The sequence below is a fragment of the Neopsephotus bourkii genome, unplaced genomic scaffold (assembly GCF_033783945.1).
Source record: "Neopsephotus bourkii isolate Nb327-2 ecotype Australia unplaced genomic scaffold, CSIRO-AGI_Nbou_v1 NB_309, whole genome shotgun sequence".
In the NCBI taxonomy this organism is placed as follows: domain Eukaryota; kingdom Metazoa; phylum Chordata; class Aves; order Psittaciformes; family Psittacidae; genus Neopsephotus; species Neopsephotus bourkii.
Window position 1 is genome coordinate 75667 of NW_026900817.1, and position 18133 is coordinate 93799.

The 18133-nt window shown below is 54.6% G+C and overlaps 2 protein-coding genes across 2 annotated transcripts in view; both read left to right on the forward strand.

Moving 5' to 3' along the window:
• The first annotated feature begins 8384 nt into the window (after positions 1 to 8384).
• SLC48A1 (solute carrier family 48 member 1) lies at positions 8385 to 17667 on the forward strand. Its single transcript, XM_061347176.1, has 3 exons — positions 8385 to 8545; positions 16150 to 16317; positions 17411 to 17667. The coding sequence occupies exons 1-3, from the start codon at positions 8407 to 8409 to the stop codon at positions 17545 to 17547; spliced, it is 444 nt and encodes a 147-aa protein (XP_061203160.1). The 5' UTR covers positions 8385 to 8406; the 3' UTR covers positions 17548 to 17667.
• Positions 8558 to 18133, forward strand: part of LOC133208924 (cytochrome c oxidase assembly protein COX14) — a 190459-nt gene continuing 180883 nt past the window's right edge. The window contains exon 1 of the mRNA XM_061347178.1: positions 8558 to 8564. The gene's annotated coding sequence lies outside the window, so the exon portion shown is untranslated. The remainder of the gene's footprint in view (positions 8565 to 18133) is intronic.

Consider the following 18133-nt stretch of genomic DNA (forward strand, 5'->3'; position numbering starts at 1 on the left):
TAAAGGTGGCAGCAGAAGCAGTCTCTATCCTGCGCTGAGGCTGAGGCCTGGGAGAAAGCAATGGATAAAGGGGGGGGAAGCAGGGGGTGCTGCCATGGGGCTGGGTGATTCAGTGGGGACCCTAAAAACTTCACTATCCATTTCCTAAGGTGTTTTCCCACCTTTTCCCTTATGCCTGTGAGAGCTACGAGGCCAATTCCAAGCCCCCTCCATCCCCAGGCTCCTCTTGGGCCCTTCCATAAATCAAAGTGGGGCTAAAGCAGCATTCCATAGAGGCAGGGGCCAGTTTTCTATGGGAAAAGCAGCCAAGGTTGAATGCCAGCACCGAATAAAGCTCCTGAGATGCAGGATAAATCCCTTGGTAGCTCCAGGGCTGGCCTTTCCCAGCGAGGAGCGGTGCTTCCCAGGGGATAAGCCCCATGTGCCACGTGTGTTCATGGGAGCAGGGTGATGGGTTTGCATGTGCAGGTGGGTTTGGGGTGGGGATCATCCAGTTCCAACCCCTTTGGAGAAGGCTCCTTAAAGCAGGGTGCCCAGAGAGGCAGTGGCTGCCCCATCCCTAACAGTGCTCAAGGCCAAACCAAGCCAAACCCTGATATTCCCATTCAATGGGATATCCCTTTTGGCTCCATCGATGGTGGGCTCTCGTGTCTTTGCATAGGAGCAAGTCCTTGTGGTGCTGATGGATGCGTTTGCCAGCAGATGGTTGGAGAAATCCCTTCTCTTCATCATCTCTTTGGCTTCCTAGGACAAGATAACAAATCAGGCTTGCAAATAGGATGCTGGGGGAAAGGGCTTTAAATCACAGCACTCCAATCCTGGTGGTTGACTCCTTAACGCAGCTACTTTATGCGTTTCTCTCCCTCCGACTGTATATATTCCCACTTTATTGGCTAAGCCTTTCCTAATTTATATTGGCATTACTTTGATTCATGCTGCTTTCCCCCTGGCATTATTATTCCAGCACAGCTTTGCAAGCATCTCACTTGGTGTTAAATAACCTTCGCGTTCAGGCTGTGGGAGCTGGGTCTGAATAAGCGGCTCTGCCCCTGAGTGCACAGAATTAGCATCACTTCTGCCATTAACACCCATATGCTCGTTGAGGGGAAGGAAACAGCTCCAGGTATCATTTTAGCCACAACAGGATCCATTTGGGGTCATGGATTGGGTAGGAGCAGGAGCCTGGTGCTGTGGAAGTGGTGCTGCTTTATGAGGAAGGTTTCGGTCTCTCAAGCAGTTGCATTCATACTCCTTTGATTATCATTAGGGGAGCGTGATGTGTCTTGTTCTCCTGGGATTTCCATACCCTGCTTGCTCCTTCCAGTTCTTCCTGGAACGTGATGCCCGGGTTGCAGAGGTGGGAGCTCCTCAGATCCGAAGCCAGTGATGGGTTATCAGCAGCCCTCCAGGAGACGATGCTTTCACCTCCCTCTGCAGCCCCAGTATCTCTAGATCTACCCATCCCTACCCCTAAACCTAAACCCATCGCACATGGATGGCAGCACCACTGCACCAGGATGGTCCCAGGCGTGGATGTGAACCATGAGCCAGCCTCCAAGGCCGGTTTTCCTTGCTGCAAACACCATTCCACCGCTCCTCAGCCCAGCTATGGCTGCAATCCCTTGGGAATGATGAACTTAAGAGGCTTTCCCTTACAAAGTGCTTTAGATCCATGGAGGAGACACCAAGACAGGGACACTGAGACACCAAATCAGGACGGACACCAGGAGACAGGGAGATGCTGAGACACGGCAGCATCTCATGGACCGCATCCCTGAGAGCCAGCACCAGCAAAGGGAATCACACCAGAGTCCATTGGGAGCCCATGGAGCCTATGAGGAGCTGGAAGGCTTGAGTTAAGGAAGGATTAATGGGAGAAGAAGGCAAAACAACAGCTTTTTCCCAAGGGACCATGAAACCTTCCCTATAACCAGGAAGGGCCAGAACTTCCCCTTTTCCTTCACTTTTCCTTCTTCCTTTTGCCTCTGAGGCTTTAACATTCACAGGGTCGAAATCCTTCTGTTTTCCTGTTATTCCCATATCCCAAATGGTTCCTTCAAGGAGACAAAACAAAGCCTCGAGGGCAAATCCCTCCCTGTCCAGGAGGGAATGGGATGGTTCCAGGAGGAACCACCAGCCTGCTCCTGAAAACACCCCAAGCTCCCCCCATCTCCAGTGGTTTTCCTGCTTTTGTTCCCAGATCCAGGCAGGATCCAGCTTTCCCACCTACATCACGCAGGGAGGAGGAGGAGGAGGAGGAAGGCGATCCCGCATCCGGTTGATCCGGCTCTTTCCCAGCTCTGGATGTGCTTGGAGCAGGAGCAAGAGGCAGGAGGAAGGCTCTGCTCTGGGCAGTGGGTGCTGGTGGTGGAGCAATGAGAAGATGCTCTCCAGGGATTCCCACTGTTGTGGCAGTGGCAAGGAGCTGGGAAGCCCGGTTTGGGTTGGGAATGGAAAATATTGGGATGAGAAGCATCCAAGCTGTCTGGAACAGGAGTGTCTGTTCCCAGCTGGAGTGCTCCCTCCTCCTTTCCCTACTGCTCATTTCCATCCCATTGACTTCGCCTGCCAGAGGTTTCCACCCCTTGGAGCAGGACCACACGTGGCTGCTTGCAATGGGGATGGCCTAGGGTGGGGATGCTCTGGGATGGGGATGTCCTGGGGTGGGGATGCTCTGGGATGGGGATGCTGTGGGATGGGGATGTCCCAGGGTGGGGATGCTCTGGGATGGGGATGTCCCAGGGTGGGGATGCTCTGGGATGGGGATGCTGTGGGATGGGGATGTCCCAGGGTGGGGATGCTGTGGGATGGGGATATTCCATGGTAGGGATGCTCTGGGATGGGGATCCCCAGGGCGGGGATCCTCTGGGATGGGGATGCTTTGGGATGGGGATATTCCATGGTGGGGATGCTCTGGGATGGGGATGTTCTGGGATGGAGATGTCCCAGGGTTGGGATGTTCTGGGATGGAGATGCCCCAGGGTGGGGATGTTCTGGGATGGGGATGTCCGTGCTGATGTGGGCTCCTGCTAATGTGGAGCATCCATAAACTGCTTGGAGGAGGTCTCTGCAGGCTGCCAAGGGGCTGGCATCCATCCCTGGCTCCAGCTCTCCCTGTGGTCGGGCAGGACACAGAGCTGGGTTGAACTCAGCCTCAGGCTGCTGGCAGGGCCAAGCGAGCTGCTCTGCAGCCAAAACAGCATCAAAACACCCTTGTCCAAGGCTCTCATCCTGTCCCCTGTGCCTGGAGGATGCAGCTCCCACCCAGTCCCATGGGAGCAGGGGTTTCCTTGTGATCTGATGTGAATCTTGCCCTGAGACATGGCCCAGAGCTGCTCCATCTCACTGTGCCTGCTCACTGAGTCCTTAACCATGGCACTCCTGGATAAGGGTGATGCAGAGGCTCAGGGAATTGTGCAAACCACATCTTCTTTAGCTGAGCATCCCCCGAAAGCTGCTCCTTTTGGGGTGATTTTTTCCCTTCCCATTGGATTCCTTTTTTCCTCCTTCCACAGTGAAGGATTCTTGTCCAGGGACTGCATGTCTCCTGGGCAAAGAAGGGCATATAGACTGATCACTTTGCATTGCTTCCTGCCTGGATGGAGACAACCCCCATTTGCTGAAGGAGGGATGCTGATCCAGGTAGCACTGCCTTTCCACCTGGGAATCAACGTGCTTTTACACTGTGGGACCAAAGTGATCCTATGGAGCCAGGCAGAGAGAGCTGGGGCGGTTCAGCCTGGAGAAGAGAAAGCTCCTTAAGGATAGCAGCTCCAGTGCCTAAAGGGGCTCCAGGAAACCTGGAGGGGGGCTTTGGACAAGGGATGCAGGGATGGGATGAGGAGTTTAGTGCTTCCAGCTGGAAGAGGGAAGAGTCAGGTGGGATACTGGGAAGTTCTTCCCCATGAAGATGCTGGAATGGAGAAGCTGTGGCTGCCCCATCCCTTGCAGTGCTCAAGGTCAGCTTGGACACAGGGGCTTGGAGCAAGCTGGAGGTGCTTTAAGCTCCTTCCCAACCCAAACCATCCCACAGCTCCATATAAAAGCCGGTCGCTGCCCCAAACAGGCACCGCAGGGATTTAAGGCTCCGTGGGTGCCGCTCTCCAGTAGCTGGTGGAGGTGCTCCCATGGGATGAGGTGACTCACACCCTGCAGCACCCATTGCTCCCAGTGCCTGCTGCCCGGGCACGTCTGCACCGAGGGTGATGCCAACCCCTTTGGGTACCTTCCGCAATCTCAGCGCCGCTCTCAGCCTGATGCTGCCCAAGGGATGCTCGCGCTGCTCCCATTGGCACCTTGGTTGGTGTCAGCCTCAGCCCAGCTTCTCCTATGTTCATCAGGGCCTCGTGTCCTATCATATAACCAAGCCAAGCACCCTGGAGCTGAGCCCCTCAGCAGACCCACACATAGGGGACCCAGTGGCTGATCTCCCCCCGCACCCAGCTCCCAAGCCTCATGTGATGGATGGTTTCTAATGCAAGGGAGCTGCTTCCTCCCAGCCAGCAAAGGAACACAACAGGGGATGTTTAGAATACATAGGGAGCTTCTCCTCACCCAACACCCCCAAGTCCTCCTCCTCAGGGCTGCTCCATCCATTCCCCACCCCATGGATTGCCCCATTCACGTGCAGGACCTTGGCTTTATTGAGCTCCATGAGGTTGGCGTTGGCACCTCTCCATCTCACCCCTGTGGATCCCATCCCTTCCCTCCAGCTCCCATCACACGGATCTGCTCATCTGCACCCCCCCACCCCATTCCCAACACCTCCTGCAGGAATCCCATGCTCCATGCACGTACCCAGCAGCAACAAGCGGCGTCAGCAAGCGCCAGTCAGCGATTCCGAGCCGGCACCGGTAGAACAGAAGCAGCTCCAGCTCCATTCCCTCCACCCAGGCTCTTCCCATCCCCACCTCCTGCCAATTGCCCAGCAGGAATTTGGAGGCGACGTCCATGGAGTCATCCCAGCTCTGCTGAGTCTGCCCAAACGCATGGGGCTGAGAGCAAAAAGGGTTTGTGGGGAGGTAGAAACCTCCCTGACCTGCTTGGAACAAGCAAGTTGGTCCTTTGGTAGAGGAGCAAGGTCCAAAGGGAGCAGGAAGTCATCCAGAAGGATCCAGGGACATAGAATAAGGATTTGGGGAGCAGGAAGTCATCCAGGAGGATCTAGGGACATAGAATAAGGATTTGGGGAGAAGGAAGTCATCCAGAAGGATCTAGGGACATAGAATAAGGATTTGGGGAGCAGGAAGTCACCCAGAAGGATCTGGGGACATAGAATAAGGATTTGGGGAGCAGGAAGTCATCCAGGAGGATCTGGAGACATAGAATAAGGATTTGGGGAGCAGGAAGTCATCCAGGAGGATCTAGGGACATAGAATAAGGATTTGGGGAGCAGGAAGTCATCCAGAAGGATCTAGGGACATAGAATAAGGATTTGGGGAGCAGGAAGTCATCCAGAAGGATCTGGGGACATAGAATAAGGATTTGGGGAGCAGGAAGTCATCCAGGAGGATCTAGGGACATAGAATAAGGATTTGGGGAGCAGGAAGTCATCCAGAAGGATCTAGGGACATAGAATAAGGATTTGGGGAGCAGGAAGTCATCCAGAAGGATCTAGGGACATAGAATAAGGATTTGGGGAGCAGGAAGTCATCCAGAAGGATCTAGGGACATAGAATAAGGATTTGGGGAGCAGGAAGTCATCCAGAAGGATCTAGGGACATAGAATAAGGATTTGGGGAGCAGGACGAACCCTGAGGCCAAAGTGGGAGATGGGCAATGGGTCTGTTCAAAGGATGCAAGAGGGATCTGGAGGTGGGTAAGAGCTGTCTCCAGGCTGGGTGATGGAGACCTTGGGCTGACAACAGGGCATCAGCGTGGGGAAGCACTGGGAAAGAGTAAATGGGGAAGTGGAATAACGTGGCCTCATGGGTGTATTGTACAGTGGGGTCGGAGGTTGATGTGATTTAAGGTCACTTCCAACCCAAACCGTTCCATGATCGTGGATCTTTGCAGCATCCATCCCAAGGGCCTGTGAGGGTTTTATTGCTGTCTCTGAGTGTCTGAGGGCTGTGCTCAGCCTCGGGATGAGTCAGGCTGAGACTCGGCGTTGCTGAACCCAGACAAGCTCCAAGGTGATCCATGTTGTCCCCAGTTGACCGTGACCGATGCACGTTCAGCATCCCAGGAGTGAGGTGTGCATGGAAAAACACGGCCAGATCCAAGGAATGCTGCTTCTCCTCTTGGGAATTGAGCCAAGAACGTGATGAGGCTTCATGGGTCACATCCTCCTTTGAGCTGGAGGAGCTGAATCCTCAGCCACATCGCTCAACCCCAATGAACATCGATGCATGTGGATGTGCTTCGGTGCCATCACCATCGGGTCCAGCACAAAACCAGGATGCTCCACATCATCCCCATGTTCTCCGATGGTTTCTCACTCGTTCCCCTCCACTCAGCACTCGTTGCATCACATCTGGATGCTGTGGCTGGGTTTGGGCCACCCATGTGAGATAGACATCAAGGAACTTGGGTGAGCTTGGAGCAACCTGCTCTACTGGAAGGTGGGTTGGAACTGGGTGAGCTTGAAGGTCCCTTTGACCCAAACCATTCCATGATTCCAGGAGTGAACTCCATGGCTGGAGCCTGGAGCACGATTGGAAGCTGGAGCTTCTCCATAAGGAGAAACGGAGGAAATGGGGCTTGTTCAACCTAAAGAGAAGTCTTGGTGTCCCCTAACAGCACCCTGAGCACCAGCAAGGTTATTGGGAAGATGGAGCCAGGCTCTCCATGGAGGTTCACTGGAATCAGAGGGATGCACATGGGGTACAGGGAGCAGCCCCATCCCCGGTGGTTTCCAAGGGAGGGAGGTGTTTTAGGGATGCCTCAGGCTGAAGGGGAAGGAGGCTGCTGCCATCTAGAGCAGAGAGTCCTCTGCGTGCGCTCACAGCAGCCAGGATGCGCTTCCCCAGTGCTGGAAGGATCATTTAAAGAGCCTAAAACTGGGAAGTTAAGGAAAAGCCATTAGGAACTGGACTGGAGCAAGGCCAGCATCGCTCACACGGGTGCGGTGAATGGATTCAGAAGGGGTGGGGAAAGCCCGTTCCTGCCTCCATCCCACGGCACATTCCGAGAGCTTGGACACGGGAGAAATAGGGGAAAAGAGGGGGAAAGGGAAAGCCCCCGTAATGGGGTGGCCCCGAACCACAACCGTTGTTGTCTCGATGTCCCCATGTCCTTCGGATCCCACCATGTTTCCCCATGTCCCATTGTCCCCTATGTTCCCCCGTCTCCCCATGTCCCCCCATACCCCTCCTGTGTCCCCGTGTCCCCATGTCCCTCATATTCCCCATGTCCCCCCATGTCCCCAAGTCCTCCCCATATCCCCATGTCCCCCCATGTCCAATTGCCCCCTATGTCCCCCATGTCCCCGTGTTTGCTTGTCCCCATATCCCATGTCCCTCATGTCACCTCATGGCCAATTGTCCCCTATGTGACCCATGTCCCCCTGTGTCCCCGTGCCCCCAAGTCCTCCCTATAACCCCATGTCCCCCCATGTCCCATTGTCCCCTATATCCTCATATCCCCCCATGTCTTCCTGTGTCCCCATGTCCCTCCATGTCCCATTGTCCCCTATATCCCCATATCTCCCTATGTCCCCCATGTCTCATTGTCCCCTCTATCCTCATGTCCCCCCATGTCCCATTGTCCCCTATATCCCCCCATGTCCATTTTCCCCTATATCCCCATATCCCTTCAATGTCCCATTGTCCCCTATATCCCCATATACCTCTATGTCCCCCATGTCCCATTGTCCCCCATATCTCACCATGTCCCCCCATTTCCCCATGTCCCCCCATGTCCTATTGTCCCCTATATCCCCATGTTCCCCCATTTCCCCATGTCCCCCCATATCCCATATCCCCATATCCCCCCATGTCCCCCATTTCCCCATATCTCCCCCATATCCCATTGCCCCCTATATCTTCATGTCCCCCCAATGTCCCATCGTCCCCTATATCCCCATATCCCCCCATGTCCCCCCATTTCCCATTGTCCCCTATATCCCCATGTCCCTCCATGTCCCCCCATATCCCCCCATGTTCATTGTCCCCTATATTCCCATATCCCCCCATTTCCCATTGTCCCCAATCCCCATGTCCCCCCATACCCCCCCATGTCCATTGTCCCCTATATCCCCATGTCCCCCCATTTCCCATTGTCCCCTATATCCCCATATCCCCCTATGTCCCCCATTTCCCATTGTCCCCTATATCCTCCCATGTCCCCTCAGTCTCCCCCCTCCCTCTCCCTCTCCCTATCCCCTCCCCTCCCCTCCCCTGTGTCCTCCCGCCCGCCAGGGGGCGCTGTGCCTCGGGGGCGGGGCCTGCTCCAGCAGTGCTCCCGATGGCGGTGAGCCGGGCGCTCGGCCTCCGCTTGGCCTACGCGGCGGCCGGGGCCCTCACGGGGCTCTCGGTGTTCCTGAGCTGGAGCCTGGCGCCGGGCCTGCGGCAGCCCGCAACGGCAGCGGCCGGGGGGCTCTCGGGTACGAGCGGAGGCCGCGGGTCGGGGGGTGCCGAGGGAACGGGGGGGCGGCAGCGGTGGGGGCGGCCCCGGCCTTAGGGGGTGAAGGGACGGGGCCCCGGGGCCTGCTGGGGCCTTGGGTAGGGAGCACCGGGAGGCCTGAGGAGCCTGGGCCGGGGTGCACGGGGGCAATGGGGGGGCCAGGCCGCCGCTTGTCCCGTTGGGGGGTGAGGAGCATGGAGGGTGAAGGGGGAGCGCTGTGTGGGGGGAGCACCGGGAGGCCTGAGGAGCCTGGGCCGGGGTGCACGGGCCAATGGGGGGGGCCAGGCCGCCGCTTGTCCCGTTGGGGGGTGAGGAGCATGGAGGGTGAAGGGGGAGCGCTGTGTGTGGCCCCAAGGGAAGGGGGCCGGGGCCGTGGGAAGGGGTTGGAGCTGGACGGGGTTTGAGGTCCCTGCATCCCGAAGCAGGTTGGGGTTGGGGAGGTGACAGCAAGGGGTGATTCGGGGCTCTGCTTAGGGGGCTGTAGGGGGTGAGATGCTTCGTGGTCCGCGCAGGAGCCCCTGAGGGGATAACTTGTGTTGGGAGGCGTTAGCTGAGGGTATTGGGGCCTGTTGAAACCGCGGCTATGGGTACATGGACTTCGGGTGCGCATCCCTGTGGGAACAGGGGATTGGGTTCGTGGAGTGGGGAACCTCGGTGCTGGGGGCTGGAATCAGGCAGGTCTTCTCCTTGCTCCCAAGGAGGGGGCTTCTGAAGGAAGATCTAAGGGGGAAACCCCAGTGTGGAGGAGGTTTGTGTGCTGGGGTACATCGCTGTTGGACTGGGATAGGGCAGGGTTGGACTGGGATAGTGCACGGTTAGACTGGGATAGTGCACTGTTAGACTGGGGTGCTGCACTGTTAGACTGGGATAGTGCACTGTTAGACTGGGATACATCACTGTTAGATGGGGGTGCTGCACTGTTAGTCTGGGATAGTGCACTGTTAGACTCGGATACATCACTGTTAGTCTGGGATGCTGTGCTGTTATACTGGGTACTGTGCTGTTAGACTGGGATAGTGCACTGGTATACTGGGGTACTTCCCTGTTATACTGGGATACTTCCCTGTTATATTGGGATACTTCACTGTTATAGAATCATAGAATAGTTAGGGTTGTAAAGGACCTTAAGATCATCAAGTTCCAGCTACTGGGATACTGCACTGTTAGACTGGGATACTTCCCTGCTATACTGGGATCCTACACTGGATACTTCAGGTTCAGGTAAAGAGGGTTTGTGTCTGGCACAGTTCATTGAACCAACAGGCTCTTCCTGGTGCCCTGCTGACCAGGGCCTATTCTACAGGCAGGGAAGGGCAGGAGAGGAAGCTGCTGACCTGAAAGCTTCCCCTGTGCAGCCAGTGCAAAGTTCATTCCCAGGCACTGCTTTGAGCCTTGTAATCTGCTCCTAAACCTCTTGGCAACTCCCCTTGTCTCGTACAGCATCACACAATGCACAAAGACCTTCGTCCACCCCAGTACATGTGATGTGGCTCAAGTGTGCAGCTCCTGGGGGGAAACCAAAGCCCTGTGCTGGGTGGGTTCAGTGTCTTTAGCACAGAGAGGTTGGTTCCTATGTGCCTTTTGCATGCAGAAGCTTCCAGAAGTGACTGGAGTCTTGCAGGTTGAGGGCAGAAGAGTGCTTGGGCTGGTGAATTAGGCACCTCTGTTCCATGATAACACATCTCTGATGATGCCAGTGTCCTCAGTGAGTGTTCATCTCACTGGAAGGCTCTTTCTGCTTTACCCATCACCTCCAGGGTGCTGGGAGGGATTGCAGCTCTGGTTGCTGTGCCTTTAGGTTGCCAGGGATGTGTGTTTCAGGCTGTTTGTCCATTGTATTTCCCCTCTGTTAGGAGTCCTTCTGACTCCTGTTGTTGTTAGGAGGCTGTGTCTTTCTCTGTAATCACTTCCATCTCTTGCTTATCTTCTAGAGAAGCCTTCCTGCCATGGGTTGTGTTGAGGTCTGCCCTCCCCTGCTGCTTGCACTGACTTTCCCTTGCTCTGACACATTTCCTGGCCTTTAAAGTAAGGTCTTAGCCCAGTATTAAAGGGGAAGCTGCCACAAAGGAGTCTGGAACCAGAACCCTCAGTTACGAACCCAGAAGCCTGTGATTTAAGGTGCTGAGCAAGCTCCCTTTCCAGTCATTCAGGTTGGTTCATCCTAAACCCTCTGCACAATGCCTAGGAAAAGGCACTTGTTAATCCTCAGACCGTGCCTCTGGCCGTGCATACTTGGGAATGTGGGGATCACCTTCAATCACACACACACCTTGGGTATGCCCTCTCCTTTGGAGCAGAACCACCCAGCCCAGTGCTTCTGGTGACCTGAGGGGCTCCATGGCCTAATCCCAAGCTGGGAAAGCCATTCCTGAGTGGACAGCAGCTGCTTTGGTGACTTCCCATTCCATTTTAGCTGTTCATTACTGTTGGTGTCTTTGACCTTCTCCCCTCACTGCCTCGAATGAGCTGGTTTCCCTAAGCCAGCCATGTCTGCGCTCTGCCAGGGGCAGTTTCAAAGCCAAGAAAGCAATTGCATGTTTTCAGGATGTCTCCAGCCCTTTCCCGAGTGCTTTTTAATGTCCTGGTGGAGCCATCTCCTGCTTTTTCAATGGAATAGCAAGAGAGGGGTTGGTTTTCCACTCCACACACACTTCACTGGCCGTCTCCAAGACATTTCTGGCAGGATACAGAGCTTGTGCTCCGTGAATGTGATGTGGAGCAGGCGTTAAAGCAGCTGCAGAGGAGGTGAGGCACAAAATGTGCTTTTCAGACCCTTGAAACTGTGCAAATACCTGGTAAGTGAAGGCAAAAGCAGCTTCTTTCTGCTGCAGGCAGAGATTCTCTGAAGGCTGATAACTCCATATAGTAGATCTGTTGATGCAGACGGGTTTGTTCCCCATCCAGGCTGGAATGCCATGGCCAAAAGCAGTGCAGTTTGGGATGAAAGCAGTTAAAAGTAGAGAGTAGTACATGTTGTTTGCTGTTGTAGTCCATGGTTAAGGAGGGAGGGAAAACTCCAGTGGGAGTGCAGGAAAAGCTGCTCTTGGCTTGTGCTTAATGGTGATTCAATGAGAGGAGAGGATGAGTCCTGCTGAAGTGCTGGAAAATGTGATGCTGGATCCATCTGGGCTATGGCTGACAGAGGCACGGAGCAGCTCAAGCCTGTCCCCTCGTGTCCTGCCTCTGAGGTGTCCCAACAACAACCTCCTCCTCACACATGTGCATCCCAATGGGTGTCCCACCAAACCCAAACCGCCTGGAATAGCAACACACTCAAATGCACGTGGCCAGGGGGGAATTCTGCCAAGTGAAAGGCAGTTTTCACTGGAGATTCCTCTCCTTCCAAGAGCTGTTTTCCTAAAATACCCCAGTGTTGCTCCCCAGCTCTTTTGGCAGCAGAGCTGTTGAAGAAGAGCCGGTTTTAAGCTCTTCCCAAGCACTTGGGGCTTGGCTTTAGCTCCTCCATGGAAGCTTTTTACCCTTTGGGAGCATCCCCCAGGCAAAGAACCAGCGGCTTGGGGTCGGCTGCTTTTGGAGTGGCTCTTTCTGATGCTCCAGCTGGAGCAATGGAGGGTGGGAGAAATCCCTATGGACTTCATCTTTTCCAAGCAGTTTTGCCTCTTCCTCCTCCTTTTTAACCTCCCGTTGTTTCCATCCCCCTCTGCCACCACCAACACACATTTAGAGCCTCGGGAGGCTGCGATGAGTGCATTCATTGCAGAGCAGCCCCAGTGTTGTTTATGGGCTGCTTTTTGGCCTCTGTTCCTAGACACAATGTCCTGAGCTGTGAGCAATGCAATGCAGGGTGAGGGGGGGGCTGAGCCACCCCCGTTGTGTTTGCCATGGGGTTGATGTTTGGAGAAGTGGGGGAGATTTGGCTTGGCTCTGCCCAGCTTTCAAAGGGGGTTTAGGGCAATATTTAGATAGGAGGGGTTTTTCCTTCCCACGTTTCAGCTTTTGAACTTGCAGAGTTTGTTTCAAGTGGTTCCAAGTATGCTGTAAGCTTGCTTTTAGTGGGGGGGCTTTCAATAGGAATTCATCTTGTCCAAGTACCTGTGCTCTTGGAGCCCACAAACCCCCTGCTCCCTCGCTGTTGTTTCAGATGGCCTTGGGGCTGTTTCCTTTTCCTGGAGCTCTGTGTTCTTGGGATAAGCAGGCTTGGATTTAAAGGCAACTTTCCCGTTGCTCCCTGTCGGAAATCCCTCGATTGTGTCTTATTTGAGGCTCCTTCCAGCCCTGACGTGGGCTGAGGTTTGGGAATTGAAGCAGGAATGTCACTGGAGCGGAGGAGCAGGTTCAGGGGTTGCTGTTGGGTGTGAATGCAAAGGAGGAGGAGGTTTAAAGGGGGGCATAGCCTGAGGTGGGGAAGGAAACCTGAAGCTCCTGTGGTTCATCATTCCCAGCTTTCAATGAGGCACAGCTTAGGTTTCCTGGTCCAGTCAAACCTGCTTGAAACCCTGGGCTTTGGAGCTGTGGAGCTGGAACCTGCCCCTGGGTTTGTGTTAAACCTTTTGCTCCCGAGGCCTCCAAAGAGCTTGGATGGGAATGGAAACTCCTGGGGTGGTTTTTAGTGGCTCCCTGTGGGAAGGAAAGGCTTGGCTGTAAAACAGGACAATGACTGTGTTCTGTTGGTCAATAGAGGTGAGTTTTCCTTCCCTGAGTGTTTCAGTTGCATTAAACAGGAATGCAGTGCTCCATTCCACCCTTTGCCTTTGGAGTCTGATGGAAATAGTGGGGTTTTTCCTCCTCCTGGATGCTCTGTGTGAGTAAGGAGTAGCTTAAAGAGGCTTTTTTAGCAAAGGTGTTTCATCTCTTGCAGTGCCTGTTGGTGATAACTTCATTTAGCTCCTAGATTCCATCCAGATTCCAACAGCTTGGGATGCCCCAGCTATTCCCATGCCTTTGCCAACATCTGGAGGATGCTTTTACTCCTTTTTGTGGCTCTTCCTTACTTCTGAGGAGCATTGATGGGGTTCAGGTGCCCACATAGAATAGTTAGGGTTGGAAAGGACCTTAAGATCAAGTTCCAACCCCTCTGCCATGGGCAGGGACACCTCGCTCTAAACCATCTCACCCAAGGTGTCGTCCAACCAGGCCTTGAACACTGCCAGGGATGGAGCATTCACAACCTCCTTGGGCACCCATTCCAGTGCATCTCCCAAGCTGAGGATGAGCAGGTTAAGCACTGAAGAAAGCAAGCCCTGTCCTTGTGGCTCCTCCTTGTCCCTGAGGGCTGGAGGAGGCTCCTTTCCCCTCTGCCATGGGGTAAGGAAGACGATGGGGCTGAGCTGCTGCCCTGTGTGATCCCCATACTCTTTCTGCTTCATCATGGATGAGGCAGAATGAACCCAGCTCACCACTTGGCCAAGTCACTTCCTTCTCAAGTGCTGTGTCAGGCTTCGGGAGCAGGCTGAGGGCAGGGAGATCCATGACCCCTCCTCACATGCTGCCTCTGCTCTCCCAATGGGGAGCTTTGGGAGCACCAGCAGCAGGTTTGGGGGTGGCAAGGGCAGCAGCTTGACTCAGCACTTTGCCATCCCCTTGTGCCAAATCATCCGGGAGGAGGAGCAGCTGCTTTTGCTGACTTAAACCACACAAGTTCCCCTTTGCTTCCCAAGACAGGGCTGGAGCAGGAGCTGGAAGGTGAAGTGCAGGAGAGGAAGTGGTTCTGAGATGCTGAAGCAGCAGCTCCTCTATTAACCCCCTGTGGCAGGGGTTGTACCAAGGCACTTGTGCATCTGCAGAGCTCCAGAGCATGAGCCACCAGCGCTGGGATGTGGAGCAGTGCCTGCACTGAGGCTCAGGGCGGGTAAGGCTGAGGGCCTGGAGGCACAAAACACACTGAGACACCGCTTAGATGAAGCAATGGACTCATTCTGCCTTGTTTGCTGGGGATCAGCACTGTACCCTTGGGCTTTTAGTGCACTCTTGAGTGCTTTTGCTTTTCTGTTGGGGTTTGGGGGAAGGTTTTCCATTCCTGAGCCACCCTTGAGGGTATTTCTGTATTACTGTAGTGACAGGACAAGGGGTAATGGGTTAAAACTGAAACAGGGGAAGTTTAGATTGGATCTAAGGAGGAAATTCTTTGCTGTGAGGGTGCTGAGGCACTGGAATGGGTGCCCAGGGAGGTTGTGAATGCTCCATCCCTGGCAGTGTTCAAGGCCAGGTTGGACGAGGCCTTGGGTGCCCTGGTTTAGTGTGAGGTGTCCCTGCCCATGGCAGGGGTTGGAAACTGGATGATCTTAAGGTCCTTTCCAACCTAACTATTCTATGCTTCTATTTCAGCTTGCTTTGCTCCATCCCAGGACACTGAAGGGGCAAACCCCATTGCCACGTTCTCCCATCAAGCCTCCAATTGACTCTCTGTGTATTCAACTCCATCCAGAGCTGGATGCCAGCTGGAAAGGAGCTGGAAGCTGCTGGGGAGCTCAACCCCAAGTCCAGTGACTCTCCTCTATCAGCTCCTGTTCTCTGTGCTCTGACACGTCCCATGGGAAGCATCGTGCACAGTGACCATATCGAGTAACAGAGGAGCTGGTGGCTGGCCTTGGTGTTAAACTGGAGTGGGCAAAGCTGGTGTTGCTTCCTTTGGCTCTAACTAGAGGTTGAGTTAAGGGCTTCAAGGAGCTTTAATCACACTGCGACTTAGCTTGCTATAATTGGACTTGATGCTGCTTGTACTTGGGATTGTGTAATGGGGAATGACAGGCAGGCTTGCGCTGGTGGGTTATGAAGGCTTTGACAGGCTCTGAGCATGTGAACAGGCAGTTCCTGCGTTCAGAGGCTCCTGTAATTGTCTTTGTGAAGTGTGGGGAAGAGGGAGCAGGGTTTGGAACAAGGGAAGAGAAGGAGGCATCGTTTCCCTGAGGGAATTTGTGCCTGAAGAGGGACGTGGAGCTCTTGGAGCAAGTGCAGAGGAGGCCATGGAGATGCTGCGAGGGCTGGAGCAGCTCTGCTCTGGAGCCAGGCTGAGAGAGCTGGGCTGGGGCAGCCTGGAGAAGAGAAGGCTCCTGAAGGGGAGACCTGAGAGCAGCTCCAGTGCCTAAAGGGGCTGCAGGGAACCTGGAGAGGGGCTTGGGACAGGGGATGCAGGGACAGGGCAAGGGGAATGGCTTGAACCTGCCCGAGGGGAGACTGAGCTGAGCTCTTAGGCAGAAGCTCTTCCCTGTGAGGGTGCTGAGGCGCTGGCACAGGGTGCCCAGAGAAGCTGTGGCTGCCCGATCCCTGGCAGTGCTCAAGGCCAGGTTGGACACAGGGGCTTGGAGCACCCTGCTCCAGTGGAAGGGGTTGGGATTGGAGCTGGAGGAGCTTTAAGCTCCAACCAGGCTGGGATTCCATGGTAAGGATTTAGGTGAAGCCCTCCCTGTGCCAAGCCGTAATCAAGACCTGGATCTCAAACCTGTGCCAAAGAAGAGGGATGCTCGTGCAGGGAGGGCTTTATCCCACCACTTCCCCTCTCTTCGTGGCCATGAATCCTCAGCATTCCTTGCTGTTCCCAGTGGGATCTGTGGGCTGTGTGCTGCTGAGGCACCCGTGTGTGTGTGTGCTGCCCATACTGACTGCTCTCGCTGTCTGATCGATCAGGTGTTCTGGCGCTCTGGGCCCTGATCACGCATGTGATGTATGTGCAGGATTACTGGAGGACCTGGTTAAAAGGGCTGAGGTTCTTCCTCTTCATCGGGATCCTCTTCTCAGCTCTCTCCGTGGTGGGGTTCTGCACCTTCCTTGTCCTGGCCATCACCAAGCACCAGTGTAAGTGCTTTGTTCGAGCAGGTAACCAGCAGAGGGGATGCTGGATCCAGGGATGGGGTTGGAAGGAACAGAAGAGGCTGCAAAGCAGAGCTGGGGGTGATGCTGGCATCCCTCTGAGTGGGGTTAAGAGGCTTTTGGGGGGGGGGCTGCAAGAATGGCCTTGTATTTCCTTTACCTGCTGTAATACCTCAATGACACAAGACTAATTCTGCTGCCCAGCGTGTGCCACTGCCTTAGGGCATCTTCTATCATACAGGAGCCACCTGGTCTAAAGGCTGCGGGGAGGCAGTCCTTTTCCAGCTTTATTTCCTATAGGAACTGGTATTTACTTGTTCCTGTGACAAAGGGGTTGCTCTTCACACATAAAGCAGGGGGGTGAGGATGGTAAACTCCAACCAGGAAGCAGCAGGGGGGGAAATGCCTTCTGTGCTCAGTCAGCATCTAAAGCTGTGTGGCTCTGCATCCCTTCCCATTACCCAAGGAGGGTTCAAGCTCATTCCTCCCAGGATTTGCTTGGCCATAGAGCAAAGAGAGCAGGCCTGGGGGTTGTTGGTTTTAGAGCCTGGCTCTTTGTTGCTTGCTGCATTTGGGCTGCGAGCCACCAAGAGCCCTGGTGGTGGTGGGCAAGCTGTGTCCGGTCATAACCCACCAAGAGCCCTTGGCTTAGCCTAAATACACTCCCTGTGGAGACTGGAGTGCTTCAGCCTTGTGCAAGGGCATGAAAACACTGGTATGGGGCCCTTAGGAATACACATGGAAAGGGAAAAGCAAATATTTTGCATCACCTTCCTTGGAGACATGAGGAAAAACTGTTTGGGGGAAAATTCATGGGTTTTTTTAGGGAAATTGAGGGGTTTTTTTTAGGGAAATTGAGGTATTTTAGGGAAAACCCTAATTTGGGGGGAAAACATCTGCATTAGGTTGGTCATGTGTGGAATGCTTAGGACTGGAATGAGTGGGATTTACTGAGGTTGGGGTGTCTTTGGCTTATAGACGTACACCAAAAAGCTCCCACAGCTGGGGGGGGGTGAGGTGGGTTCTTCCTGCAAGGATGGATGGGATTTTAACCTGGATCTCTCCTTTTCCCTCCTAGCCCTGACTGATCCCAAGAGCTACTACCTGTCCTCTGTGTGGAGTTTCATGGCCTTGAAGTGGGCCTTCCTGCTCAGTTTGTATGCTCACCGCTACCGGAATGAGTTTGCAGACATCAGTATCCTCAGTGACTTCTAACACTTGGACTTCCCAACCTTGTCTGAAGGTGCTGGATGCTTGAGGTGCCCCCCTCCCCAAAGGCAGGAGATGTAGAAGAGGCAGAGAGGAGCCCCCCCCCAGTGCTGCTTGGTTTGTCTGTCTGCAGGAGGGGTTTGTTCCCAGTTGCTTTTACTCCACCATTGCAAGTGTGGCTGGTGATGGTGTCCATCCACCTGTAACCTCCGTGGGTCTGCTGGGGAAGGGAGAGACCCCATGTGCTCCAGCACAGCAGGTCTCCATCCCCTCTTTGCACTGCCCTGAAGTTCAGGGCACCCTGGACCCTGCGGGAGCTGCAGCACCCAACACCTTGTCCTCATGGGTGCCTCACCAGCGTGCTCCAGGTGGGTGCCCCAGCACCCTGCTGTGTGGGTTCCAAGCTCCTTTCGCACTGCTCTGCCCTTCCAAGGGAATGGGGGAGATGAGGAGGTCCCTTTAGTACCTCCCAGCAGCTTCTTTTCACACCTTGTAGGCAAGGTCAGCTCGTTGCTGTGGCCTGGAGGAGCCCAAAGGGACAGGCCAGCAGCAGAGAAGCACCAAGGCTCTGTCAGAGATGAGCACTGTTGTT

What these genes read in the sequence shown, in the direction of transcription:
- SLC48A1 (XM_061347176.1), top strand. Translation starts at nt 8,407, where the DNA reads ATGGCGGTGAGCCGGGCGCTCGGCCTCCGCTTGGCCTACGCGGCGGCC. An exon ending in AGCGGCCGGGGGGCTCTCGG is followed by an intron (nt 8,546 to 16,149) that starts GTACGAGCGGAG and finishes CTGATCGATCAG; the next exon opens with GTGTTCTGGCGCTCTGGGCC. An exon ending in GGCCATCACCAAGCACCAGT is followed by an intron (nt 16,318 to 17,410) that starts GTAAGTGCTTTG and finishes TTTCCCTCCTAG; the next exon opens with CCCTGACTGATCCCAAGAGC.